Source organism: Culex quinquefasciatus, chromosome 2, assembly GCF_015732765.1.
Source record: "Culex quinquefasciatus strain JHB chromosome 2, VPISU_Cqui_1.0_pri_paternal, whole genome shotgun sequence".
In the NCBI taxonomy this organism is placed as follows: domain Eukaryota; kingdom Metazoa; phylum Arthropoda; class Insecta; order Diptera; family Culicidae; genus Culex; species Culex quinquefasciatus.
In genome coordinates this window covers 62,650,022-62,676,497 of record NC_051862.1, presented here as the reverse complement: position 1 = coordinate 62,676,497, position 26,476 = coordinate 62,650,022, and the positions used below count along the sequence as shown (strand labels likewise).

The 26,476-nt window shown below is 34.3% G+C and overlaps 1 protein-coding gene across 1 annotated transcript in view; it reads right to left on the bottom strand.

The window, feature by feature from the left end:
* LOC6051969 (beta-1,4-glucuronyltransferase 1) overlaps positions 1-26,476 on the bottom strand; it is a 58,649-nt gene that overhangs the window by 17,439 nt on the left and 14,734 nt on the right. The window contains exon 3 of the mRNA XM_038250370.1: positions 12,314-12,467. Within this exon, the coding sequence (XP_038106298.1) occupies positions 12,314-12,467 (154 nt within the window). The remainder of the gene's footprint in view (positions 1-12,313; positions 12,468-26,476) is intronic.

Below are 26,476 nucleotides of genomic sequence, written 5' to 3'. Positions count from 1 at the left end.
GATTTGATGGCGTACTCAGAATTCCGAAAAAACGTATTTTTCATCGAAAAAAACACTAAAAAAGTTTTAAAAATTCTCCCATTTTCCGTTACTCGACTGTAAAAAAATTTTGAACATGTAATTTTATGGGAAATTTAATGGCCTTTTCGAATCTACATTGACCCAGAAGGGTCATTTTTTTCATTTAGAACAAAATTTTTCATTTTAAAATTTCGTTTTTTTCTAATTTTGCAGGGTTATTTTTTAGAGTGTAACAATGTTCTACAAAGTTGTAGAGCAGACAATTACAAAAAAATTGATATATATAGACATAAAAGGTTTGCTTATAAACATCACGAGTTATCGCGATTTTACGAAAAAAAAAGTTTTGAAAAAGTTACTTTTTTCGTTTCTCTTTGTTTCGTCGTCCGTGTCTGTCGCGGGTGACCATGAATGGCCATGATCGATGACGACCAACTTTTTCAAAACTTTTTTTCGTAAAATCGCAATAACTCGTGATGTTTATAAGCAAACCTTTTATGTCTATATATATCAATTTTTTTGTAATTGTCTGCTCTACAACTTTGTAGAATATTGTTACACTCTAAAAAATAAACCTGCAAAATTAGAAAAAAAAACGAAATTTTAAAATGAAAAATTTTGTTCTAAATGAAAAAAATGACCCTTTTTCGCATGTTCAAAAATGGAAGGGGTCGTACCGCCCCTCCGTCACGAGATATCAAAAAACGGACCTCGGATTCGTGATCAGGGACAAAAGTTACCTCTTAGGACAAAGTTTCACGCATATCGAAGAGGGGTCGGGGCAACTGCTGTGTGAGTTGGCGGAGAATTACCCATATCACTTTTCATGAATACAATGTTTCTTATTTTATGTTATAATGTGTGATAAAAAAGAATTTGCAATGAACTATTTTAGTTACCAAAAACCAATATTTTTTAAAACTTGTCGACTGAATAACAATTTTTGTTATTTTCAGACTAAAAAAACATTTTCCTTAATTGGTAAGATCGTAGATCACGGTGTGTTTTTTAGAACAAACTAATGATAAAAAATTCGGTATGTCTGATATTTGGCTCCGTGAAAGAAGAGCTCTTTCCCGACATTTTGCGGGGTATGCCGAAATATTTCGTCGAGGGATCTAGAGCAACTTTTTTTTTTTTGAAGATTATTTTTCGATTTTATGGGATATTTGTTCGAAAAAATCACTGAAAATCAGTGCATTCATGTTGATATCACTCAAATTTCTTATGAATATGCCTTGGGGACCCTAATCAACCATATTTGACTGATATTTAACCTCCAATAAAAAAAATCGAACCAGATTTACCAGATTTCTAGCTTTCTTTGAAATTACCCCAAAATCCAAGCTTTTCTTTGTATAATTTGTCATGAAAATACAGCAACACATTGCTCGGATACAAATTTGAGCATTAAACAATGCAAAACATAGATTATTTATTTAATAAGCTGTTTATTACTCAATAGGCTCCGAAAATTATTTTTTCAATCCTCTGCCACATCACACTATTACATTTTAAAACATTCTAGAATTAATCACATTGTAGAGAACAGTTTTCTGAACAAGTTCCATAAAAAAGTTTCAGTTTTAGGTAAATAAACGCAGAGATATGCCCAATTTCCTGAAATAAATAGTGCCTTTCTACAAAATTTCTTGTAGAAATTTGATGTCTAAGGGGGTTCACATGATGGGTACTGCCTACTAACATATTTTTTATGATGATAATATTTTATTGAAACATTAAAATTATAACAAGTTTTGACGAAATTCATGAAAATTATTCTATAGCATTCATTACAAAACTCAGTAGGCAGTGCCCATCATGCGAAAGGTAATTAAATTAAAAAAATTTGGAGAAAGGCACTATTTATTACAGGAAATTGGGCATATCTCTGCTTATATTGAACCAAAACTGATATTTCTTCATGAAACTTGCTCAGAAATCTGTTTTCTACAATGTGATTGATTCTAAAATGTTTTAAAATGTAATAGTGTGATGTGGCAGAAGATTGAAATAATAATTGTCAGAACCTGTTGGGTAATAAACAGCTTATTTATTTAATAAATCCATTGTTTGATGCTCAAATTTTGTATTCGGGCAATGTGTTGTTGTATTTTCATGCCAAATTGTGCAAAGAAAAGATTTATTTTCGGTCGTATCGGGGTTTCCAGCTTGGATTTTGGGGCAATTTCAAAGAAAGCTAGATATCTGGTAAATCTGGTTCGAGTTTTATTTACTGGAGGTCAAATATTAGTCAAATATGGTTGGTTAGAGTCCCCAAGGCATATTCATAGAAAATTTGAGTGATATCCACATGAATGCACGGATTTTCTGTGACTTTTTCGAACAAATATCCCATAAAATCGAAAAATAATCTTCAAAAAAAAAGTTGCTCTAGACCCCCCGACGAAATATTTCGGTATACCCCGCAAAAAGTAGGGAAAGAGCTCTTCTTTCACGGTGCCAAATATCAGACATACCGAATTTTTTATCTTTGAGGTCTCGAAAAAATACACCGTGAGATATCTTGTAATATACAAGCTATTTATAAAAGAGTTTTTAGAAATCTTACAAAATCTGTGATACTTTCTTAAATATATATATTTTTTTTCAATTGAGTGATATGAAAAAGAATCAAAATTATTTTTCAAAAAGGTACAACTTTGTCCTTTGGCAAAAAAAAACATCCCTAATGAATGTTGATTCAAATCAGCTTGCTCCAAAGTTGTGGCAGCTTGTTAACAAACCCCCTTAGCCCACCTGGGGAATTCCACATAATAAATTCAATCAGTCCTAACCCGCAAAAACCAACCGAAAAGTGGCAGTAAAATGTCTCATCTCATCATCGTTCAACCCAAAATGACATTGCCGACCAACCAAACCTGGGGCCCAGCCAGCATTGCCTCAAAGTTATGGCTTAATCAAACAAGCCCAAAAAAAAGTAAAGTAAAAACCCTGCCAGCATCCATCTACTGGATCAGCATTTAGATCAGAATTTGGTGGAAAAATTTCACAACCCCCCCACTTAACCGGCCCCAGACTAACAACAGTCTCGATTCGTTACCTCTCGGGAGCAGCTCTTTGACAAGGCAGAGAGGGTCTAAAATAAAAATGAAAACGAAAGGTCAGCATACCTGTACGTCTTGCTTCATTTGCTGTACCACCGCCCACGACCTCTCACTGCTGTAAGTAAGTACCAGCAAGGCTCACTCAAGCCCAAAATCCAAATCCCTGCCAAGGAGGGGATAATAGAGTTGTACATTTTTCAGCAACCACGTCAATGCTTTGGTTTTTACGACCGGTGTGCTGGTATTGAGGTGGAAATTCAGAAAAAATCAAGGCGAGTTGAAAATGGAAAATTTTTTGAGGTTAAATTGAATTGACGAAACTCGTTAAATTGAATTAAGTGCAGATCATACAAGATTGCACGATCTTGATTATTTGTAAAAATAACCAAGGATTAATCATAGATTGAATCTCTTCCAAAATTCAACAACAACTAACCATCACGTTCCCACCAACAAAATCACACTCATTATTAACCCTTGGGCAAGTCATGCTCTTTTGGACGGTTCAATCCAGAACGGGGTCACGTCCGGAAATGCGTCATAATCCGGCGACTGGGCTTTCTTTCTCCCAGACTTGTTCAATCCTTCGATCGCTGTCAAATAAATGTATTTCCGCCGAGCTCCGGTCTCGTCCCATGTCACTATATTGACACTAAAGTCCGAACTCTCGCACATTACTTGGCTATAAAGTCGGCAGTCGACCACGTGCTAACCTCGACCTAACCTAGTCACGTTGCCGTCCCGTCCAAGGAATGTGTTGCTGACCAGCAGTGGGATCATTCATAAATTACGTTAGATTTATTTTGATTTTATTTCAAGATTTCAAATCTACGTTATTCATGTTCAGCCCTCAAGAAGAAGTGTTGGCAGGCAAGTACCACCAGAAGAAGAAAAAGGAAATAAAGAAAATACGAATCGTAAGAGAGTGATTCCGGCGAACATCCGGGAATCCGGAACTCTAATAAATTCGCCTCTTTTATGGGCATGGTGGGCAGGCGATTGAAGTCACGATGAATGAGATTGGTGGCACTTCCTGCTATAGTTGTCGACGTCGTCGTCGTCGGAGTGGAAAAGTGTGAATTGAATTAGATAAAATATATTATTGTGTGTTTCTTTCACTTTTACTTTGCGAGAACTAGTTAGTGGTGACGAGGGGAGAGACAATCGGTGCGTGCGTTGGGGTTATATGAACATCGGACCCAAGTAACATTTTTGGCTTTATCAAAGCTGTTGAAACCGCTATAAAACCTATCAGCCAAAACCCACATCAAAACCACTTAGTTGTATTAACCTCCCCAGAACCCCGATAAACCCCTCTTAAAACCCAAAAGGACCTCCGCAAAAGGTTGTTACGGCCTATTTATAAAACCTTCATAGGAATAAAAGGCTCTACAACTGAATTTTAACAACCTCCTCAAAGCCTTGATAAAAACTTTGTTAGGAATAATGCAAAAGTGACAAAACAAAAACAAAAACAAAAACAAAAACAAAAACAAAAACAAAAACAAAAACAAAAACAAAAACAAAAACAAAAACAAAAACAAAAACAAAAACAAAAACAAAAACAAAAACAAAAACAAAAACAAAAACAAAAACAAAAACAAAAACAAAAACAAAAACAAAAACAAAAACAAAAACAAAAACAAAAACAAAAACAAAAACAAAAACAAAACAAAAACAAAAACAAAAACAAAAACAAAAACAAAAACAAAAACAAAAACAAAACAAAAACAAAAACAAAAACAAAAACAAAAACAAAAACAAAAACAAAAAAAAACAAAACAAAAACAAAAACAAAAACAAAAACAAAAACAAAAACAAAAACAAAAACAAAACAAAAACAAAAACAAAAACAAAACAAAAACAAAAACAAAAACAAAAACAAAAACAAAAACAAAAACAAAAACAAAAACAAAACAAAAACAAAACAAAAACAAAAAAAACAAAAACAAAAACAAAAACAAAAACAAAAACAAAAACAAAAACAAAAACAAAAACAAAACAAAAACAAAAACAAAACAAAAACAAAAACAAAAACAAAAACAAAAACAAAAACAAAAACAAAAACAAAAACAAAAACAAAAACAAAAACAAAAACAAAAACAAAAACAAAAACAAAAACAAAAACAAAAACAAAAACAAAAACAAAAACAAAAACAAAACAAAAACAAAAACAAAAACAAAACAAAAACAAAACAAAAACAAAACAAAAACAAAAACAAAAACAAAAACAAAAACAAAAACAAAAACAAAAACAAAAACAAAAACAAAAACAAAAACAAAAACAAAAACAAAAACAAAAACAAAAACAAAAACAAAAACAAAAACAAAAACAAAAACAAAAACAAAAACAAAAACAAAAACAAAAACAAAAACAAAAACAAAAACAAAACAAAAACAAAACAAAAACAAAAACAAAACAAAAACAAAAACAAAAACAAAAACAAAAACAAAAACAAAAACAAAAACAAAAACAAAAACAAAAACAAAAACAAAAACAAAAACAAAAACAAAAACAAAAACAAAAACAAAAACAAAAACAAAAACAAAAACAAAAACAAAAACAGAGTCAAGAGTCAAGAGTCAAGAGTCAAGAGTCAAGAGTCAAGAGTCAAGAGTCAAGAGTCAAGAGTCAAGAGTCAAGAGTCAAGAGTCAAGAGTCAAGAGTCAAGAGTCAAGAGTCAAGAGTCAAGAGTCAAGAGTCAAGAGTCAAGAGTCAAGAGTCAAGAGTCAAGAGTCAAGAGTCAAGAGTCAAGAGTCAAGAGTCAAGAGTCAAGAGTCAAGAGTCAAGAGTCAAGAGTCAAGAGTCAAGAGTCAAGAGTCAAGAGTCAAGAGTCAAGAGTCAAGAGTCAAGAGTCAAGAGTCAAGAGTCAAGAGTCAAGAGTCAAGAGTCAAGAGTCAAGAGTCAAGAGTCAAGAGTCAAGAGTCAAGAGTCAAGAGTCAAGAGTCAAGAGTCAGAGTCAAGAGTCAAGAGTCAAGAGTCAAGAGTCAAGAGTCAAGAGTCAAGAGTCAAGAGTCAAGAGTCAAGAGTCAAGAGTCAAGAGTCAAGAGTCAAGAGTCAAGAGTCAAGAGTCAAGAGTCAAGAGTCAAGAGTCAAGAGTCAAGAGTCAAGAGTCAAGAGTCAAGAGTCAAGAGTCAAGAGTCAAGAGTCAAGAGTCAAGAGTCAAGAGTCAAGAGTCAAGAGTCAAGAGTCAAGAGTCATGTCAAGAGTCAAGAGTCAAGAGTCAAGAGTCAAGAGTCAAGAGTCAAGAGTCAAGAGTCAAGAGTCAAGAGTCAAGAGTCAAGAGTCAAGAGTCAAGAGTCAAGAGTCAAGAGTCAAGAGTCAAGAGTCAAGAGTCAAGAGTCAAGAGTCAAGAGTCAAGAGTCAAGAGTCAAGAGTCAAGAGTCAGAGTCAAGAGTCAAGAGTCAAGAGTCAAGAGTCAAGAGTCAAGAGTCAAGAGTCAAGAGTCAAGAGTCAAGAGTCAAGAGTCAAGAGTCAAGAGTCAAGAGTCAAGAGTCAAGAGTCAAGAGTCAAGAGTCAAGAGTCAAGAGTCAAGAGTCAAGAGTCAAGAGTCAGAGGCAGAGTCAAGAGTCAAGAGTCAAGAGTCAGAGTCAAGAGTCAGAGTCAAGAGTCAAGAGTCAAGAGTCAAGAGTCAAGAGTCAAGAGTCAAGAGTCAAGAGTCAGAGTCAAGAGTCAAGAGTCAAGAGTCAAGAGTCAAGAGTCAAGAGTCAAGAGTCAAGAGTCAAGAGTCAGAGTCAAGAGTCAAGAGTCAAGAGTCAAGAGTCAAGAGTCAAGAGTCAAGAGTCAAGAGTCAAGAGTCAAGAGTCAAGAGTCAAGAGTCAAGAGTCAAGAGTCAAGAGTCAAGAGTCAAGAGTCAAGAGTCAAGAGTCAAGAGTCAAGGGTCAAGAGTCAAGAGTCAAGAGTCAAGAGTCAAGAGTCAAGAGTCAAGAGTCAAGAGTCAAGAGTCAAGAGTCAAGAGTCAAGAGTCAAGAGTCAAGAGTCAAGAGTCAAGAGTCAAGAGTCAAATTCTGATTTTTGAGATTTTTTGAATTGAAGAAATAGTCATTAGTCCAAGACATAGAATTTTCCTCGAGTGAAAAAATCTTCAAAAATCTGAGAGCTTAACTGAATGTAAAAACGGTTGTGTAAAATGGCTAAATTTTTTAAGCTAAACACCTTTCATTTCACCCCATTCAACCCCCATGCTGACGTCAGACCTCTCGCAATTTGCGCCGACCGCTTTTTTATGATTTTGTTTAACCAAATGGAGAAATGAATAAAAACAAACTCGTTTAGTATAGTGCAAGAGCAAAAGTGGCGTAAAAAGTGCGCAAGGACGTTCGTATCACCACAGACACTTCTAGGAGCAAAGTTTTCCGCTATCTTTGAACCGGCAAAAACGCACAAAAAGGGGACCCCTACTAATAATGTTTGAGAAAGTGTATGTAATACGGGAAGATTAAATTACCCCCTCCTACACTCGCACATGCCCACACGCAAAAAAAAACACACACACGTGTGCTAGGGCGTAGGAAACACAACAGGACACGTGTGAAAGCAGATGCTTATCCTGTCCTTAGTTTGGCAACTTTTTTTCTGTCTTTCTTTTTATTCCGGTTAGATCTCCTCGCTCTCAGTTGCTGAATATTTTAATAAAGTTTTATCAATTCCGGGCACGCTTCCTACTAAAATGCCAGTATTTAGAGGAAAAGGTTTTATTCGTTCCACTTTTTTTTTTCGTTCGGTTTGACTTTTACCACTTTTGTTTCATTTATTTCGAAACGTGAAGATGAGCTCATGTGTGGTTTCAGCCAGGGAGAACAAAAAAGTCCTGCGATACAGTCTTGGTCGTACCGTCGTAGTCCCTGACTAGTGGTTATGATTATTGCGATGACAGACGTTGCTGACTTGGGCGGAAGTTAAATGGTGGTCCCCGGTATAATGGGCGGAGGAGAACGATCTTGTTGAATGTGTGTGTCGGGTGCAAAAAAGAATCGCTAGGAACGGAACGGAACTGACTGACGGCCGACCAAGAGACCATCCAGTTGATGGCCCCGGTCATTACGGTAACGGTGATGGGCTGCACGAGCTCGGGGTTGATTGGTTTGGTGGATTTATTAACTAGACATGGGCTGCTGACAATCGTGTGACATGGGATATGGGGCGAATGCTTTGAAAAGAAATGAGTTTATTGTAAAGTGGGTATCTCAAAACTAAAAAATTGTTTGCTTAGCAAAAAAGAATAATTTAGTCGAGAATAAGGTCTTTTGAAAAATGTATTGAAAAACCAAACCGACCAAAAGGACAAATGCGTGGTGATTAGTGTGTCCCAAAAAAAGTCGATGTGGCGGAAACCTTCGAAATTCTCAAAAATCGTTTAGAACTCGCGATTAGCAATTTACTGTTTTCATTTTAAAAAATATATCATATTTTGATCTAAAACCTTGAAAAACATGTTCAAATTACCGCGTTTTCACTTTAAATCATAGCTAGGAGTCCTACCAAAAATGTTCTGTATTCATATTGATCCAGGAAGTCGTCATTTTTCATTGACAGCGTGTTAAAGTTGGAAAAATGGAATTTTAAGCCTGAATTTTTTACGAATTTCTCTCAAAAATCCATCTAAAAACTGTCAAAATTTCACCAAAACTAATACCATCATTTTGTAGGTAACAATTTTATGAACAACAAAAATCATTTCAGTGATATAAATATGGTGAATTTTATCACTTATACCTAAAGCTACCAACTCTTGCTGAGCAAAAATCCGTACATTTTGCGAATATGACACCATGGTATAACAAAAAATGTCAAAGAATTATTTCGATAAATTTGGAATTTGCGAATTAAAAATATAAAACTGTGTCGTTTTTACAGCTGACAAATTTCACTTTGCTATCAGCGTGCTTACACAAAATAAACCGTGATTTGTAGAATCATTTAAAAATTTGCGAAATGTTATGTTTGTTTTAACGAACAATATCATTCTCAGTGTTTTCACGAAAACATTTCCAGAGTTTTTATTGAACAGGTTCTATAAACATGTGCACACAATAGCTTATAGGACCTTTAAAAAAAACTCTAGATTTGTTAATTCAAATTTTCCAAAGTTTTTACAAGCTTGTGAAAACCTTTGGAACTTTTATTGGCTAAATATGTTTTGTGAGTAATTTGAAAAGAACAATTAGGCTGGTACAAATTTTATTTAAAGTTTTTGTCCCCACCCCATTAAAGTTGGCCCGAAAAATCAGGGGGCAGAATTTTTTTTTTCAAAAAACTTCAAAATTTCACTGGAAATTGAAGTGCAATCAGCTGAAATTAATTTAAAACACATTCCCCTGCGTTTAACATGATTGGGTTGATTTGAAAATCTTTTGAATTTTTGAAAATTTTCAATATTTATCATCGCAAAATGATTTTTTTTTCTTAGCTAAAATTTTTGTTTTCGTCAAATCTTACATTTTTGAAAACTAATGATTGCAAAACAAATGAACTAGTGTAAAATGCAATTTAAAACACCTTTTCCATGCAACTGTTGAAAGTATGGCTTGTTATTTCAATATTTATATTTTTTATTTTATTTTTGCTAAACCCCCCTCCCTCGATCCCGGCCTGAGCCGAGGGACGAAAACTTTGAAATTTGTTTGCATCGGCTTTATTGTTAATCAACTTTGAACTGAGGAAAACATGAAAACTATTGATTTAAAATCAAACTGACAGTTAAGAGAGAGAGAGAGAGAGAGAGAGAGAGAGAGTCGAAAATCCGTACGGTAAGGAAAAAATCTGTACAGTTGGTAGCCTTACTTATACCACTATTTCAGCTACTTCCAGTATTTTATATGTTTCCAAACATTTTGCATTGTTTTATAACATCAATTTACATTTTTTTTTAACCGTCATTTTTAAATTAACCGTCTTTAGTACAACAAAATCACAAGCAATGCACGCAGCAAAAAAAACGTTCAAAGAGCATTCTGAAATAAACATAAAATATACTTTCAAAAGCACACGATTGAGTTTTTGGATTAGAAAAAATACAAAGGCATCGAATTGATGAAAATGTATGAAAAGTAAGAATCATTAAAATGGTGGTTCAATATGATCTTTAATTTTCATTATTAAACAATCATTTTAAACGATACTTTCCCATTTTTGCCTTCCTCACTGAGGTAAGGCTATAATCCTGCTCGAAAATTGAACTTTTGAAAAACAGCTCGTAGACCTATATTCATGTATACCTATCGACTCAGAATCGAAAACTGAACAAATGTCTGTGTGTGTGTGTATGTGTGTGTGTGTGTGTGTATGTATGTATGTGTTCAAAATTCTTGCCAAGTTTTCTCAGCACTGGCTGGACCGATTTTGATCTAACCGGTTGCATTCGACTTGGTTTAGGGTCCCATACATCGCTATTGAATTGTTTGAAGTTTCGATAAGTAGTTCAAAAGTTATATATAAAAATGTGTTTTCACATTTATCCGGATCTCACTTATATGCATGAAAACTATGTCCGGATCCATCATCCAACCCATCGTTGATTAGGTTATCAAAAAACCTTTCCAACGAGTCCAAAACATTGAAGATCTGGCAATCCTGTCTCGAGTTATGATTACTTAAGTTATATGTGTGTACGTATTTTTCTGGATCTAAAAAAAATAGCTGAAATATGTGTCCAAACCACTCATATTACCGATTGTTCGTAAAAAGTGAGGAAGGCATCAACCACGTAGGTGGATTAAGTTAGTTTTATTATATCCATTTACAGAGTTTTGAAACATTGTTATTTAAAGAGTGGGTCTTTCGAGTGGGTTTTTTCAAAACTATTTTTGTTTTCTCAATAATTGAAAATTAGTTCAGTCTACGAAAAAAAATCACTTGCACATTTTCCAATTTTTGAAAAAAAAAATGCTGGAAACCTTTAGAAAATTTCAGCCATAAACTGTTTTGGACATTGACAAACCTCACCACTTAATTTAATTCGAAATTTGGCTGCTCATTATGTACCACAGGTCGATACGAACATTGTATTTTTGATTGAGTTATGCGTAATGAGAAAATAACCACATCACAAGTGAACACAAAATTACCATTCATCGTGAACTATTTGAAATTGACATTTATTTAATCAACCCATAAACGATTTGCAAACCGAACAGCCTTAGAAAATTAGAATTTGTTTGATTGGAACCTGGATACCCTCATTTAAATTTTTTTCCCTCTCTCAAATATTGTTTTACAGCTCAAGGAGGCTTTTGTCCACCTCCAATGAAAAAATTAATAACAAAAAAAGATCAGAAAACAAAAAAATATTTACAAAATCTTAATTTTTCACTAACGTGAAGACTTCCACAATTGTCATGATTTTCCGTTCAAAGATATAAAATTTGCGTCGCTTTCAATATTTTGACAAAATTTCTTCATCAAGTTGTTTAGAATAATGCCTTACACATGCTGATTCCTTTTGGTAACGATTATCCCATTCCTTGTAAAGTTATGGAAATCGTCATTAATCAATGATTGCCGACTAGGACGTCAATGATTGTGCCACAAAATTATATAAATTTTTAAACGCATTTGATTAAGACCAAAAATTCCTTCAGTGGCTTGAGGATCTCAACAACCGGCACATGCTGATTCCTTTTGGTGCTGAAATTCGTTAAATTGAATTTAATGCAGAATATTTTATAGTGATGATCAATTTTCTTCGAAAATGATCAACGGCTTCACCTTAAACATTAAGTAGAATCGATTGCAAGCAAAAAGTTTTTAATTTGTAAAATATGGTCTTATTTACAACCATCAATGTTATTAGATACGTTTGATATTTTACCATAAAATGGAATGATTACTTTTAAAGTTACAATAAATTGGGTTCAAACATAGTCCGGGATAATTTAGGATACAAGTGTAGACCATAGGCTGCCAGATTTAAATAACTTATAATAATAATAAAACACGGCCAAAAGTAAGTTTGAAAAAATATTATAAATTCAATGCATTGTTTAGAAAAAAACATGGAACAAATAATCATAGATTTTCCAAAATGTAAAATTGTTTTTGTCCAATGCTTTGAGAAGATTCAATAATGTTTAAAAACAAATTTTTGGCGAAATTTTACAAATTAACTGCATTTCAAAAGTGATTTTTAGTGAGGAAACCACTCTCAATATTTATTAATTAATTTATCCCCAAAAGATACAGACGATCATTTGTTAATCATATAATTAAATCAATTTTCACTCACCTGCGTATTCCTGGTGTACCCGTACCCGAGGAAGCGCTCGTCGTGCGGTGGCACCGTGTCGGGCGCCACGTAGAACGGCTCGTACAGAAACTCAAAGTTGGTCACGTTGTGGGACACTCGCGTCATCTCGCCGTCGAAGATGTCGGCCTGCCATCTGAAAATGGAAAATCAAGAGAGAGAAAAATAAACATCTTTAAAGTATAGAACAGTCATAAAAAGTGTAACCATTACCATGAGGTATTAAATCTCTTCCATAAAAATGCTGCAGCAGCAGCTGTGGCAGATTTTGGAAAATTGATTTCCCGAAAAAGCCACCCATCTGGATCAGCTAATAACGCTCAAATGGATGGGCATTTTTTTAAAAGCTCGTCATAAAATCTGCTTGATTAACCGTGCCAAATGAGATAAACCATCGTCCGGCAGTCATCGTGGCAAAGTGCAAACGTTTCAGCCCAGCCTAAATCATCTAGATAACACTTCCGACAGGACGATTAGCATCCACTTTCTGGGCTATCATCGGCACCATCTCGTAAGGACCTAGAGCATATTTTGTACCAAGGATGACACGGTACCAAACTACCATCGCCCAGGCTACTAAATCAAATCATTATTACTTTATGAACTCTTAAATTATCATTCCGGACGACTACTCTGTGTCTCCTTTAACGACCCTTCAAACTCGGGAGGCGAAAAAAGTAAGGAAAAATCCCAGGGTTAGCTATTTTACCTCCTCCTTCTCCCCATTCCGGAGAATCGTAAAAAGAAAAAAGAACCTTAAAATAATGGGCTGCTAGTGATGCTAACTCTGCTGGCGGCAGCGCCATCAGCCATCATCGGTGAAACCCAATCCCGGTCCGGTTAGGTGCCGTTCTAGAGTAGCAGCTTCCAGTTAACAGCAACAAAAAGAAAACTCCGAGAGTATCCGAAAAACCAAACAATGAGCCCTCGTAAAATTGTAGACTTTATGGGGAAATGCTTTTTCCTGTCGCAGTTTTTTAACGCGAGACTTTTCCTGGCGCTAGAGGGGAAACCGTTGTGCAGAGTGAGTTTGATTCACTTTTTTTACTAACATTAAACAAATAATGACATTGCATTATCTTGATTCAAAAAAAAATGAATTTGAAGAATAATTCTAGTGATCTTTTGCTTTTCGATAATCTCGAATTGATCATAAAAATCACATTTGGAATTCAAAATATAAATATTTAAAAGAATACAACTTTGCACCATAAGTCATGTTCAAATTAAAGTCATGAAAAAAAGTAGAAAAACAAAATTTTACCAAAAAGAGCTGCAACTTCCAATAAGTATAACGTTTTGTGTTTCAAATTAATAAAATAATAAATAAATTAATAAATCTTGAGATGTTTGCATCATTGGGTAAAATACAAAGAAATGCATTTTTACTATGTGGCTGTAATCAAGCAGAATGACCAATATGTGTAAATTTACATACTTTAGTGTGTTTTATTTTTTCCAACTCCACATAAACTGGGGAAAAATTACATAATAAAGGGTTATTCAACCGTCAATGCTTTCAACATTCCAAATTATTGTTTTTTTTTTCTACTGAGTACTACACTTGATTAATTTTTGTCTACTTTCGTTTTTATTATTTTTATATGATGATTTTAACATATTTTGTCTTCATTTTTTTCTGACAGTATAAGGTGTATCCTTTAATCACCAGTGGTTGTTAGTCGATAATATTATCGTATTACGATAACGATAACAGTTATCGTAAACGTCTGGATGATAATGTTAATCTTTCGTTATCATTATTTCGATAGTTCTTTCGGCGTTAATCTTATCGCCGATAACGACCGACAGCTCAATTTTAAAATCTTTGTAGTAAGTTTCAAAGTATAAATACACAAAACTGTTCACAATATACCCTCTTTTGTCGAAACTCATAATTTCACAACTTATAATATGGGTAGCAAGCGAAGCGAAAATTTGCATGCCTTTTCACTTTTTTAGAGTTGTTTTTCAATTCTAAAATTTTCACAAAATACCGTATTTTTTTTAAATAAAATTTTCATAATTTGCTTAATACGTATCAAACGAAACGACATATTGAATGCTTTTTTACTCTACTACAGTTTATTTTGGATTTTTTATAAATTTTCCCAAAATTCCGTATTTTCCAAAAAAAAATATTTTTTGAAATGTTCAAATTTTCAAAATATGTATTGTGGGTATCAAACGAAGCGAAATTGTGCATGCTTCATATAAAAATTTGCTTCGTTTGATACCCATATTGCTAATTATGAAAATTTGAGTATTTTCAAAAAATTACGGCATAAAAAATGCGAAAATGTTGGTGTTTTACAAAAAAAAAATTATAAAGCGAAAATGCATTCAAATTTCGCTTCATTTGATACCCATTTTGAAAATTATGAAAATTTGAGTATGATCGACAAAAAACGGTATTTTGTGAAAAGTTCTAATTTTTTACAAAAAAAAAAACTCTGATAGAAATTAAAAAAGCGAAAATGCATTCAAAATTTCGCTTTGTTTGATACCCATTTTGAAAAATATGAAAATTTGAGTACTTTCATCAAAATACGGTTTTTTTAATTCGAGTTTTATGAAAAAGTCTAATAATGTGAAAATGTATTACATAATTCGCTTCGATTGATACCGATGTTGCAATTTATGATAAATTTGAGTATGTGCGACAAAAAAAACTGTATTTTGTAAAATTTCAATTTGTAACAAAAAAAACTCTGATAAAGTTTGCAAATTATGAAAATGTTAGTATTTTTGAAAAAAGGTATTTGTGAAAATTTTACTATTTTCAAAAAAAAAATCTGAAGGCTGTCGATCTTCCCGATTTCAATATTGCTCAAACCGATGAAATTGAATTACCACGATTCTCTTCATTACTGTAAATTTTCTCTTGCTTGAAGGATCTCTTCCTCGACGGTCCCTTGAATTATGTTTGTCTTAAAAATCTCTTCCGGTTATAAATTTTATTGTTTTTTTTTCACTTGATTAGTATCACAGTCAAATAGATAAATTTTGAAAGGCTGAAATTCGATGACTGATTTTTGTTGTGTAATTTTAACTAAGTTAATGTGTTAAAATGGGAAATTCAACAGAAACTGATGAAAGTTACTTCCATCCAAATATTCCCAAAAGATAGATTCTTGATGGAAATTTAATGCTCTACAACATTGGCCAACAAACCATAGCTGTAAAACTCGACTCTGACATGTTATTAACGATTTTAAAAAGTTAACTTTGTGCTCTGGTATCAATGGTTTAATTTTAACCAATTTTGCACAAAATCGGCACAGATGCTTGAAATAACCAAAAAAACTGTGTCTGCTTGTAGGGCAGAAGGTAATATTTTTTCTGGCACCCTAATAAACATCAATAAAATGATTCTAATGTGTGAATTTTTGGAATGTGTTTATTAATGTTCTAGCTGATGATTTTCAAATTTGTTTTTTCAAAATATCTAAAAAATATCACAAAATTCATTACGTATGATGTTCAACAATGCATTCATGTCTATTTTCAATTAAATGTTCCAGATACTTAAACAAATGATATTTTTAAAGTGACAATATTAGCTTCAGAACTGAAAATTCTTGAATATTTTATTATTTCAATCCATTTTCAATGTACTAAATAGGCTTATTTTTTTAATTTTTTTGTCTAATCTGGTCAACGGTTATTTGATTTATAAACTCGCTATCCTTCAAAATTTTCCCAAAAAAATATAGGCCCAATAATTATTTATTAATAAAGAAAAATTTAAGAACATAAACTTGTGATTTATTAAGTTTTTTTTTTAAATCGGTCATATAATCTATTGTCTTCAACATGTTTATAGGACCATTTAAAAAAAAAAAACAATTTAAAAAAAACCCTAGAAATGTATTGAATAAAAAAGAAAGAAATAACGTATGCAAAACTACATACTTTTAAAAATAAAATACTTGAACAAATTCAAGCTTTACCAAATCTCCCTCCAGTTACGGTAGCTTCCTTCGATGGTCGATGGTGCATCGCTTTTCCGCTCTACAAACAATGCTTTCCGTTAGCTGATTTTTATTATTTTATTCAAAAAGATGACACTGCGTGTCTTGTTTACTTGGCCGTTGTGAGTCGTCGAGTTCGTTTTTTTTTTGTTGTTGACAAAAACGACGCAGTCAAGTATGATTTTCGGGTCGTTTTGGACTGTTTGCTCGCCTGCTTATCTGCAGAGATTTTCAATAAATTTTAATTAGGAGGTAGAGTGCTGGCAAGTACTTTTACCAAGCTTCTTTTGAAAGGGGATGGTTCGCATGAATTTTCATCGAAATGTCATCCAATTGAGGTTTTGCTCAATGCTCTTTCCAGTCGAATAATGACTTCAACTTTAATTGATCAGATAAAATAAATTTCAAAAGTAGTAAAACGGAATTGCAAATTCTCATGCCAGCTGGCAAATATTTTCCACAACAAAACAAAACTTAATTCGATTGAAGGAATTCCAAAAGGAACTCGGCTCAATTAAGATGACTATCCTCTTCGGTTATGGGTTTGACTAAACAAAAGGCTCCCCTTTCCACAGCAAGGAATTCTCATTACGGCACTGGCACAAAAGAACAACTCACTCGGGTGCATCGTTTCAAAACTCTTCTCCATACAAAACTGAGACTGTCCACTGTGAATGCCTCTTAAATGAACAGAAGAAAGGGAAGGGGGAGCAAATCAATTGACATGTCCTCAGATGTCCTAGATGTGCTATCACTTCGTTTATTCAGGTCAATCCGATTTTCGCAGCATGCAAGAGCCCATTTTGGACAGAGCAAACAAATAGAAAGAGCTATCTGCAAGAATAGTTTATGTGGTCAGCGGGGATATCCCATCACTACAAGGGAAAAAGGACAAAAACAAACCAGAATATGGCACCCATTTTCTCGTAATAAGCCAAAATTTAATCAGTGCAATCACATTGCGACCAGATTGTTTTATGGACCAGTAACGTACCGCTCGGGTGTGCACTTCTAGGAACGGGAGGGTGGGGGAATTTGGAATGAATTTGATTGTGACTGTTTGAGGAGTCCATATGAACATGGGAGATGCGTATCTTTGAATTTCAGTTGATACTGTCATAGCTGGCATTGTGTGGTCATTAGGGTGACATGAAAACTTATAGAATTTAGACACATCGAAGAATAACTTTATTTTAGGAATTCTTGTAGCGTTAATGTAAAGATATATTAAGTTTGTAATTCATTAGCAACTGTCCTAAAAATAACTAAAAATATAATATTTTTATGAATCACGGACAACCTATCGTCCCCAATTCCATTTAAGTATGGTTTATGACATTTCCACGTGGCAGACAGCGTCATCGCGCCATCACGCTTCACCTAATGCGTCCATTTGTCGTTTCCGGCACACGTGCGTCACCTGTCATAATACCAACCCCAACCTTCTCTTCCCCGTGCCCGAATTACCCCCGTCGAACCAGTTATCACCGCGAATGAATGTGATTGCAGCTGAGTGATTCCGATTTCAGGAATTAATTATTGCATTTGCCGGAGCTGTGGAGCCGACGACGACGACGATGATAAATAACATTTTCGCGAGCAAATGGACCTTGCGGCCATAAATCTCCTGGATTGGGTGGACATCACGTGATGGGTGGTAATTTCCCCGGGAAACTTTGGGCGATCGGTTCGCAGCTAAAAGACAAAGAAATAAAGCTTTCTTCGGGACGAAACGGACCATCGCGTTCCGGTCGTAAAGTGAGAAACCAAATGTGTAAACACAGAGTGTATTCAGAATGCCCTTTTTGGAGGTTATGGTCCAATTTATGCTTTGTGGACCCGCACTTTCCAGAGGAGTCGTCCTTTCACGCCATCAGCAGCGTGTTGTAAACTACCCTTCCGAGAAAACCAAAACTGGTGCGCCATAAAATAAGCACTTTCTCGATGGATCGTGAGATCTGCGGGTTTAAGTCGCACATTATCCTTTAGCGAAGCTAGCGAAACACACACATACGCGGGAAAGCATTACAATCAATTTGCTGAGACTTACTTTATGGTGCCAACGTCGGCAGTAATTTGCGGAAATCACTCAATGCAATGGAATCACGCATGAAGTAACTAAGGCGATCATTTCTCAAAGATTGTTTTTTCAACATGAAATATTTTATTCTCGGGGGAAATCTTTTACTTTGATACCAATTTGGAGACCAAATTGAAAACATGTTTTTTTTTTCATTTTTCCAGATACTGAGGGGTTTTAAACACGGATGTGCGACAAAAGGTCGAATGCCAAAAGGTCGAAAGACATAAGGTCAAATGGACAAAACGACAAAAGGACAAAAGGTCGAATGTAAAAAATAGAATCAATAATTATAATTAAAACTTCAAAAAAAAATCTTGAAAAAAAATATTTTCTTACAAACAAGTCTGATTTTCTTGTTTGTCGTAATAATTTTGTAAGTTTTTCCATTCTTTCGAACATGAGCTGTTCTTACAAAAAAAATCCGACTTCTTAAATATTTTTTAAGTTTTTATTTTATTTTGAAAAACAACCTATTCTTGATTGTCAAAATATTTTTGTGAGTTTTTCCAATCTTTCAAACATGAGCTGTTCTTCCAAAAAAAAGTTCGACTTCTAAAATATTTTTTGCCTTCCTCACCTTTACTGAGGAAAGGCAATAAAATCACTCGAAAAATGAACTTCTCAATTAGACCTCCTAGACCCACCTTCATGTATACCTATTGACTCAGAATCAAATTCTGAGCAAATGTCTGTGTGTGTGGTGGGATGTTGATCAAAAAATTGTCACTTGATTATTTCAAGACTGGCTAAACCGATTTTGTCCGTTTTGGCCTCATTTGATCCGTCCTGGGGTCCCATAAGTCGCTATTAAAAATTATGGAGTTTAGTTTAGTACTTCAAAAGTTATGCTAAAAAAACGATTTTAACAAAAGTTCGGAAGATTGTAAAAAGGGCGGTAAGTGTAAGAAAACCCGTCATGCTATACATTTTCAGAAAGGTATTTCAAAGACCTTTCCAACGCGTCCAAGACATTGAAGATCTGACAACCCTATCAAAATTTATAAACACCTAAGTGTTATTTATGCACATTTTGGAGGCCGGATCTCATGATCATCTCATCTTATCAAATGATATTCATGCGACCTATCTTTGGATAGGTAATTAAAAGACCTTTTCAACGAGCACGAATTGGATTGAAGATCTGACTACCCTATCATAAGTTGTAACCACATAAGTACCCTGCAATATGAAGATCTGACTACCCAATCTAGTGGTATGAACAATGAGTAAAATTGATAAAACTCTGAAAAACACCGCCATTTTGTGTCTATTTTGGATAGCACCCTTTAAATGTGAGGAAGGCACCAACCACCTAAGGGTGGATTAAGTAACGTTTTTAGTTTAAATTTCATTTTTAAAAACAACCTATTCTTGATTGTCAAAATATTTTTGTGAATTTTTCCATTCTTTCAAACATGATTTGTGCTTCATAAAAATGGTCGACTTCTATAATATATATTTTTTTAAATTAAATTACATATTCATGACTGTCGTAATGTTTTTGTGAGTTTTCCCATTCATGAGCAGTTCTTCTAAAAAAAAGTTCGATTTAATTTAAAAAAAACTGATTCTTGACTGTCATAATGATTTGTGATTTTTTCCATTCATTCAAAAATTAGCGGTACTTATGAAAATCACTAGATTTTAATCTACAGAAAATTAATTAAATCCATTTAGGCTGGTATGAATTTTATTTAGAGTTTGTTATCATAATTCAAGAGAGAGTTTCCTTCTTTGAAGAAGGGAAAATTCAACTTTAAAGGAAAAAACAAACTTTTGTCAGCAGTAATGACAGGCAAGATAGTTTTCCCTTCTTTAAAGAAGGGAACATTCAAAAATGAAAAAAAAATTAAATCTAAAAACTTCACACTTTAAAACTGATCACTTTATGGAATAAAGTACATTCGCAATAAAAAAACTTTTTCTCGGGAATGAAATTGAACCGTAATAAAAAAAACTCTTATAAAGTGAAGAAGCATTTTTTTAGTTGTCTGAAAAACTCTAATTCTAATTTTCAAAAAATCTAATCTAAATTTTGGCTGTCGAGCTTAGGTATGACCCCTTAACTACGTAAAAGTAATTTAGAATTTTTTAATTCAAGATGGCGGCCAATATGGCCGCGATGAAATATTGAAAAAATGCATTTAATTATCAAAGGCCGATGCAAATATTTTTCAAAGTTTTTGTCCCTCAGCTTTGGCCATAGTCTCAACATTTGAATGCATTTTACACTAGTTCAGTTGTTTTGCAATCATTAGTTTTCAAAAAAAAGGAAGATTTGACGAAACAAAAAAATAGCGAAAAAAAAATTGCGATACTAAACATCGAAAATTTTCAAAAATTCAAAAGATGTTTAAATCAACCCACACATGCTAAATATGATTTAAAATGCAGGGGAATGCATTTTTAATCAATTTCAGTTGATTGCACTTTAATTTCCATTCTAATTTTGAAGTTTTTTGAAAAATATTTTTTTAACCTCTGATTTTTCGGGACAATTTGGAAGGGGAAAGGGGGGGGGGTGTCAAAACCTTTAAATAAAATTTGTACAAGCCTAATAGGCAATCAAATATTCACTAAAATGGGGTCGTAGAACTCGAATTTGATGTTTAAAACAAGAAAAAGAAAAAAACGAAAAAAAATTGTTCGTGATTCGATTATTCGAAGTCCTATACAAACCTTCGGATAATCGAAATTTTGGATAATCTAGGCTTCGGATTATCAAGTCTGGACTGTATGTAAAAAGTCAAGCAAAATTTCTTTTCAATTGGTACTCATATTGCAATTTTTTGAAAATTTGAGTATTTTCGAAAAATACGTTATTATGTTAAAATTTTAGTATTTTCCAGAAAAACTGTTATATAGTGAAAAAAGCAAACAAAATTTTGTTTAGTTTTTTTTAATAATTGAAAATTTAAAAAAATTGAGTATTTTTGGAAAAAAGGTTTTTTGTAGAAATTTTAGTATTTTCCAGGAAAAAAAAAACTCTAATAACGTGAAGAATAGGGTGCCCAGAAAAAATTACCCCCTACTCCACAAGCGGAAAACAGTTTTCTGGGTTATTTTAAGCATCTGTGTAAATTTTGAGCGAAATTGGATGAGATTAACCCATTGATACCCGAGCCTAAAGTTGGTGAAAAAAATGTTTTTCATACAAAAATGACTTTTTTAAATCGCTAATAACTTTTCAGGATTAAGTTTTACAGCTTTGGTATGTTCTACAAAGTTGTAGAGCATTACATTTTCAATGAGAATCTCACTTTTGGGAACATTTGGATGGAAGTAGCGCGCCGTGGAGACCAAACCGTAAGAAAGTTGGATTTTCCATACATTTTTTTGATTTTTCCCATACAAACTTCACCTTCGAGTATCAATGGGTAAATGTTGACCGATTTTGCTCATATTTGGCCCAGAGTCCTAAAATAGCTCAAGGAACAATTTTCAGCTTGTGGAGCGAGGTTTTGAGAAAAAGTCCCATATTCTGGGCACCCTAGTTAAGAAGCATGTAAAATGTATACCCATATTGCAAATTTAAAAAATTTGAGTACTTTCCAGAAATACGGTTATTTGTAAAAATTATTTTTATTATTATTTTTTTTTTTTTGAAAAAGCATACACAATTTTGTTTTGTTTGATAATATGGAGCAATTCCAGCTCAAATCAGGAATTTTTCTGGTACTGTTGTACCCGACCCTCTCCGATTTCAATGAAACTTTTTAGACATGTTATCCTAGGCCTATATAAGCCATTTTTGTGTATATGGAGCCAATAGTACTCGAAAACCACATTTGAGAAAAGCGTAAGGTATTTAAATATTTTTGTATTTTGTAATTTAAAAATTACTGTATCTCGAAGCCGTTGCGTCGTATCAAAAAGTGGTCAAAGACAAACTTGTAGGAAATTGGACGGGCTTTCTGAAAAAAATACACTGAAACAAAAATACACGCCACTTCTATGAGATTTTTTGACTTTGAAGTCTAAAACTTAAATTTGAAGGTGTTGTCACGATTTTTTTTCGTTCAAAATTTTTGAGGAAATAGCCTAAGATGTTACCAAAAGACTGACGAAAAATGCAGGATGGTATGTCTCTCCTAAAAAAATACAAAAATCATTTACTAAAACTGTTTTTTTGAAAAGTGGTCTAAACGTCAAAATTTTCAAAAACCCATAGTGGGCATCGATTCCCCAGACAATTTTACATAAAAGTTTCCATACTGACCATTGTCCTAAGTTCAATCCTTGTGAAGTTACAGCGGCTTTAAAAATAAAAATGATGAAAAAATTGTTTTTTTGGTGGTTTTTGGCAATTTCTATATGACAGACTTGGTTTTTCAGTCTCGTTAATATTTTTACCGGAAAGCTCGTCCAATTTCCCATAAGTTTGCCTGTGACAGCTTTTTGATTTATTTCGTTTTGATATTTACGTAAGCTAATTTACTATCCAGGTTTCTACCACACTGAAAAAAATATTCCTTTTTCAGTTATTAACAATGTAATTAAGCTTATAACGGTAAGCCCTTACATCCAATTGAAATGCTGTCAAAGGCAAACTTATGGGAAATTGGACGAGCTTTCCGGTAAAAATATTAACGAGACTGAAAAACCAAATCTGTCATATATAAATTGCCAAAAACCACAAAAAACCCATTTTTTCATCATTTTTATTTTTAAAACCGCTGTATCTTCCCAAGGATTGGACATAGGACAGTGGTCAATATGGAGACTTTTATGTAAAATTGTCTGGGGAATCGATGCCCACTATGGGTTTTTGAAAATGTTGACGTTTAGACCACTTTTCAAAAAAACAGTTTTAGTAAATGATTTTCGTATTTTTTTAGGAGAGACATACCATCCTGCATTTTTCGTCAGTCTTTTGGTAACATCTTAGGCTATTTCCTCAAAAATTTTGAACGAAAAAAAATCGTGACAACACCTTCAAATTAAAGTTTAAGACTTCAAAATCAAAAAACCTCATAGAAGTGGCGTGTATTTTTGTTTCAGTGCATTTTTTTTTTTTCAGAAAGCCCGTCCAATTTCCTACAAGTTTGTCTTTGACCACTTTTTGATACGACGCAATGGCTTCGAGATACAGTAATTTTTAAATTGCAAAATACAAAAATATTTAAATACCTTACGCCCTTCTCAAATGTTATTTTCGAGTACTATTGGCTCCATATACACAAAAATGGCTTATATAGGCCTAGGATAACATGTCTAAAAAGTTTCATTGAAATCGGAGAGGGTCGGGTACAACAGTACCAGAAAAATTCCTGATTTGAGCTGGAATTGCTCTATGGGTAAATTAGGCTGCAAATTATTTTAAAACACCACTTTTATCGCATGTTTAAAAATGAAAGGGGTCGTACCGCCTCTCTGTCACGAGATATCAAAAAACGGACCTCGGATTCGTAATCAGGGACAAAAGTTACCCCTTAGGACAAAGTTTCACGCAAATCTAAAAGGGGTCGGGGCAACTGCTGTGTGAGTTGGCGGAGAATTACCCATAGACACATATCTTTTTTTAATTATTTTGCAGTAAGGCCATTGCAAATATAACTTTGAAATTTTAGCGATGACCTATATATTAGGGTGGTAGCTGCCAGACGTATGGCGTCGCGGTGTTCATCAAGCTTTCATAGCATGCTAAGGAAAATTTTATGCTTTTTCAGGGAAAACCGTTGATTCCGGAGACATCGGATTGTTTGCCGATGCGCCAGGTCTAGGGACAATGAATCCATATGCTCTCTTCGGGAAAAGTGTTCTCCAGACCGTTCCCCCTGGGCCTGACCATACCAGAAGTTGGCGCGTGATTTTCCCAGACCTGTAGGAGCGTTTGAACAAAAAGTTCAAATTTCCCATAGTAATTCCCATGTAAACTTTAACCCTGATGCGCGCAGCCAGTTTACAACCAAATGAGCTGATATTTGGCATGAAAGTCCCTATGGGCATGCCCTACAAGGGGAACCATACTAAAACTTGATCTGAGAACTTTTTGAAAAACGTACCCACCCTACTATATATGTATTGATACCAATTTTCGTAATTGAATTACGCAACTTTTGGTGCCCTAACATGTATAGGTCATTGCTTAAATTTCAAAGTTATCGCAGTTATAGTGAAAAAAGTCGATTTTTTCCCGTTTTCGTCATTTCGAGCCAAACATTTCATTAGGGCACAAAACCAAAAACCACGATTCGAGAAAATCGCTTGCAAAAAGTTGACAACTTGTTTCAATTCCTATTTAAAAAAGATGCTTGACTGTTGGTATTTTTACTGATGATACGATAAAACACATCATTATCCTCATCTCTGCTTAAATGCTTCTTAATTTTTGTTGATTTTCGCAATAAAACTCATAATTTAAGAAAATCTCGTTATTAGGCCCTTTTAACTTTCCAACTGTTGTTCATAATGGGCCCTTTCTAAATGCAATTTCGAAGAGAGCTGAAAAGGCACTAAAGCGCTGTCACCGCATTGTTGTTTTGAATGAGTTTACGGTGTAAATAAGGCACGTGAAACATAAAAAATCTTCTAAAGTGTACTGAACAGCAGCCGCGGGACCGTATTAAATATTGTTATTTGATGAAGTTTTTCTCTGCAAAAATCCTTAGTGAAAAGTAAACCAAACTTTTTTTTGAGGTGAATTAGTGTTAAGAATGCATGAAAAGTTCACTTTATAACACAAATTTCCTCAAGTACGAGAAACTAACGAAAAATAAAAGGGCACATTTGAACATATTTTTTTTAGTTTGCAGTGAAAATGGTTATGTGCCCTTTTGTGTTTTTGATTTTTTCAATAGGAAATTGTTTGTTATCAATCTGATTCTTGGAGGGCATGTAGGGAGTGTACTAATGAATGGAATAGTGGAATAATCCCGAATGTTTACGTTTTGGTTTTGTGCCCTAATAAAATGTTTGGCTCGATTTTTCCATTTTTGCGCGTGGCGCGTCGCCCAGTTTTTATTTTCAAAAATCGTATAAAATCCTGTCTAATACCCTTCATTTGCGTCCAAGACAGCTCAAATCGGTTGAAATGGAAAAAAATCGGTTGAAATTTTGAAAAAAGCGGTTTTTGCGAAAATCGACGAAAATAGCAATTTTTTGACAACCCTAACACGGCGTAGGTCACCCTAATGGCCAAACAAAAAAAAGTACGGGTCTAATTATTTCGGCCAAGGAACCCCAGGAAAATTTTGAGCCCGATCGGAGAACTTTTTTGTTTGAATCATGGTGTTTTCGTGGGGAATTGCTTCATACATACATAAAAAAATACTTTTCCAATTTTTACAAACTGCAAAAGACACTGCAACTACATGTTCCCAAATCCCAAAAAAAAAATAATGAACTCAATTTATTACCAAATGTCCTCTCGCTTGGTCTTCCTAATTGTATCTCCGGTGCATCTCCAATCTATCGCTCTTTCTGCCATGTTCAGTGCATCCATGCGCGTCCCCAAACTTTGACCACAATAAAACTTTCAAAGTAATTCCCGTCGTGCCACCGCGTGTCGTCTGCGGGTCGTAAATTGTCCCCCGATAGTCCCAGGTTTCGGAGAGATAACTTCTCCCATTCACCTCCTCCCCCTTGCCCCCTCTAAAACTGTTCAAGACATAATTATGGGCTTCCGCCGTCGTCGTCGTCGGTCGAGCTAAAAGTTGATTTCCGTTTTCGAAAGTCTCCACAGTCTTGGCCTGGAGGGGCGTCGCTTTTGGCACGACTGAACAACAAAATCGAATGGTTTATAGTTTGGAGACAGTTGCCAAAAAGTTGGGTTCACCTTGCACAATTCCCCTGCCCGACGGGTAGGTAGTAGTGTGTCTTATTGAGATGTTAAGATCTAAATTACGGTTGGACGGGCAGCGAAGAAGAGCAGCGTCAGGCGTGGCGTTTTGTTCTTGGAGACGGAGATTTTGTGTGGTCTCTGGGCGGTTGAATAAAATATTGGAAAAGTTCGCTTTTTGGCGGTCAGAACGTGCGACGGATGTTGATGGAAAACTTTGGATTTTAAGAAAGGGATGAAGTTTTTAAGGCGTTTCTTGGAGATAATTGCTTTTTCAAGTCTATTTGCGAGTTTGCTGTATGAAACTG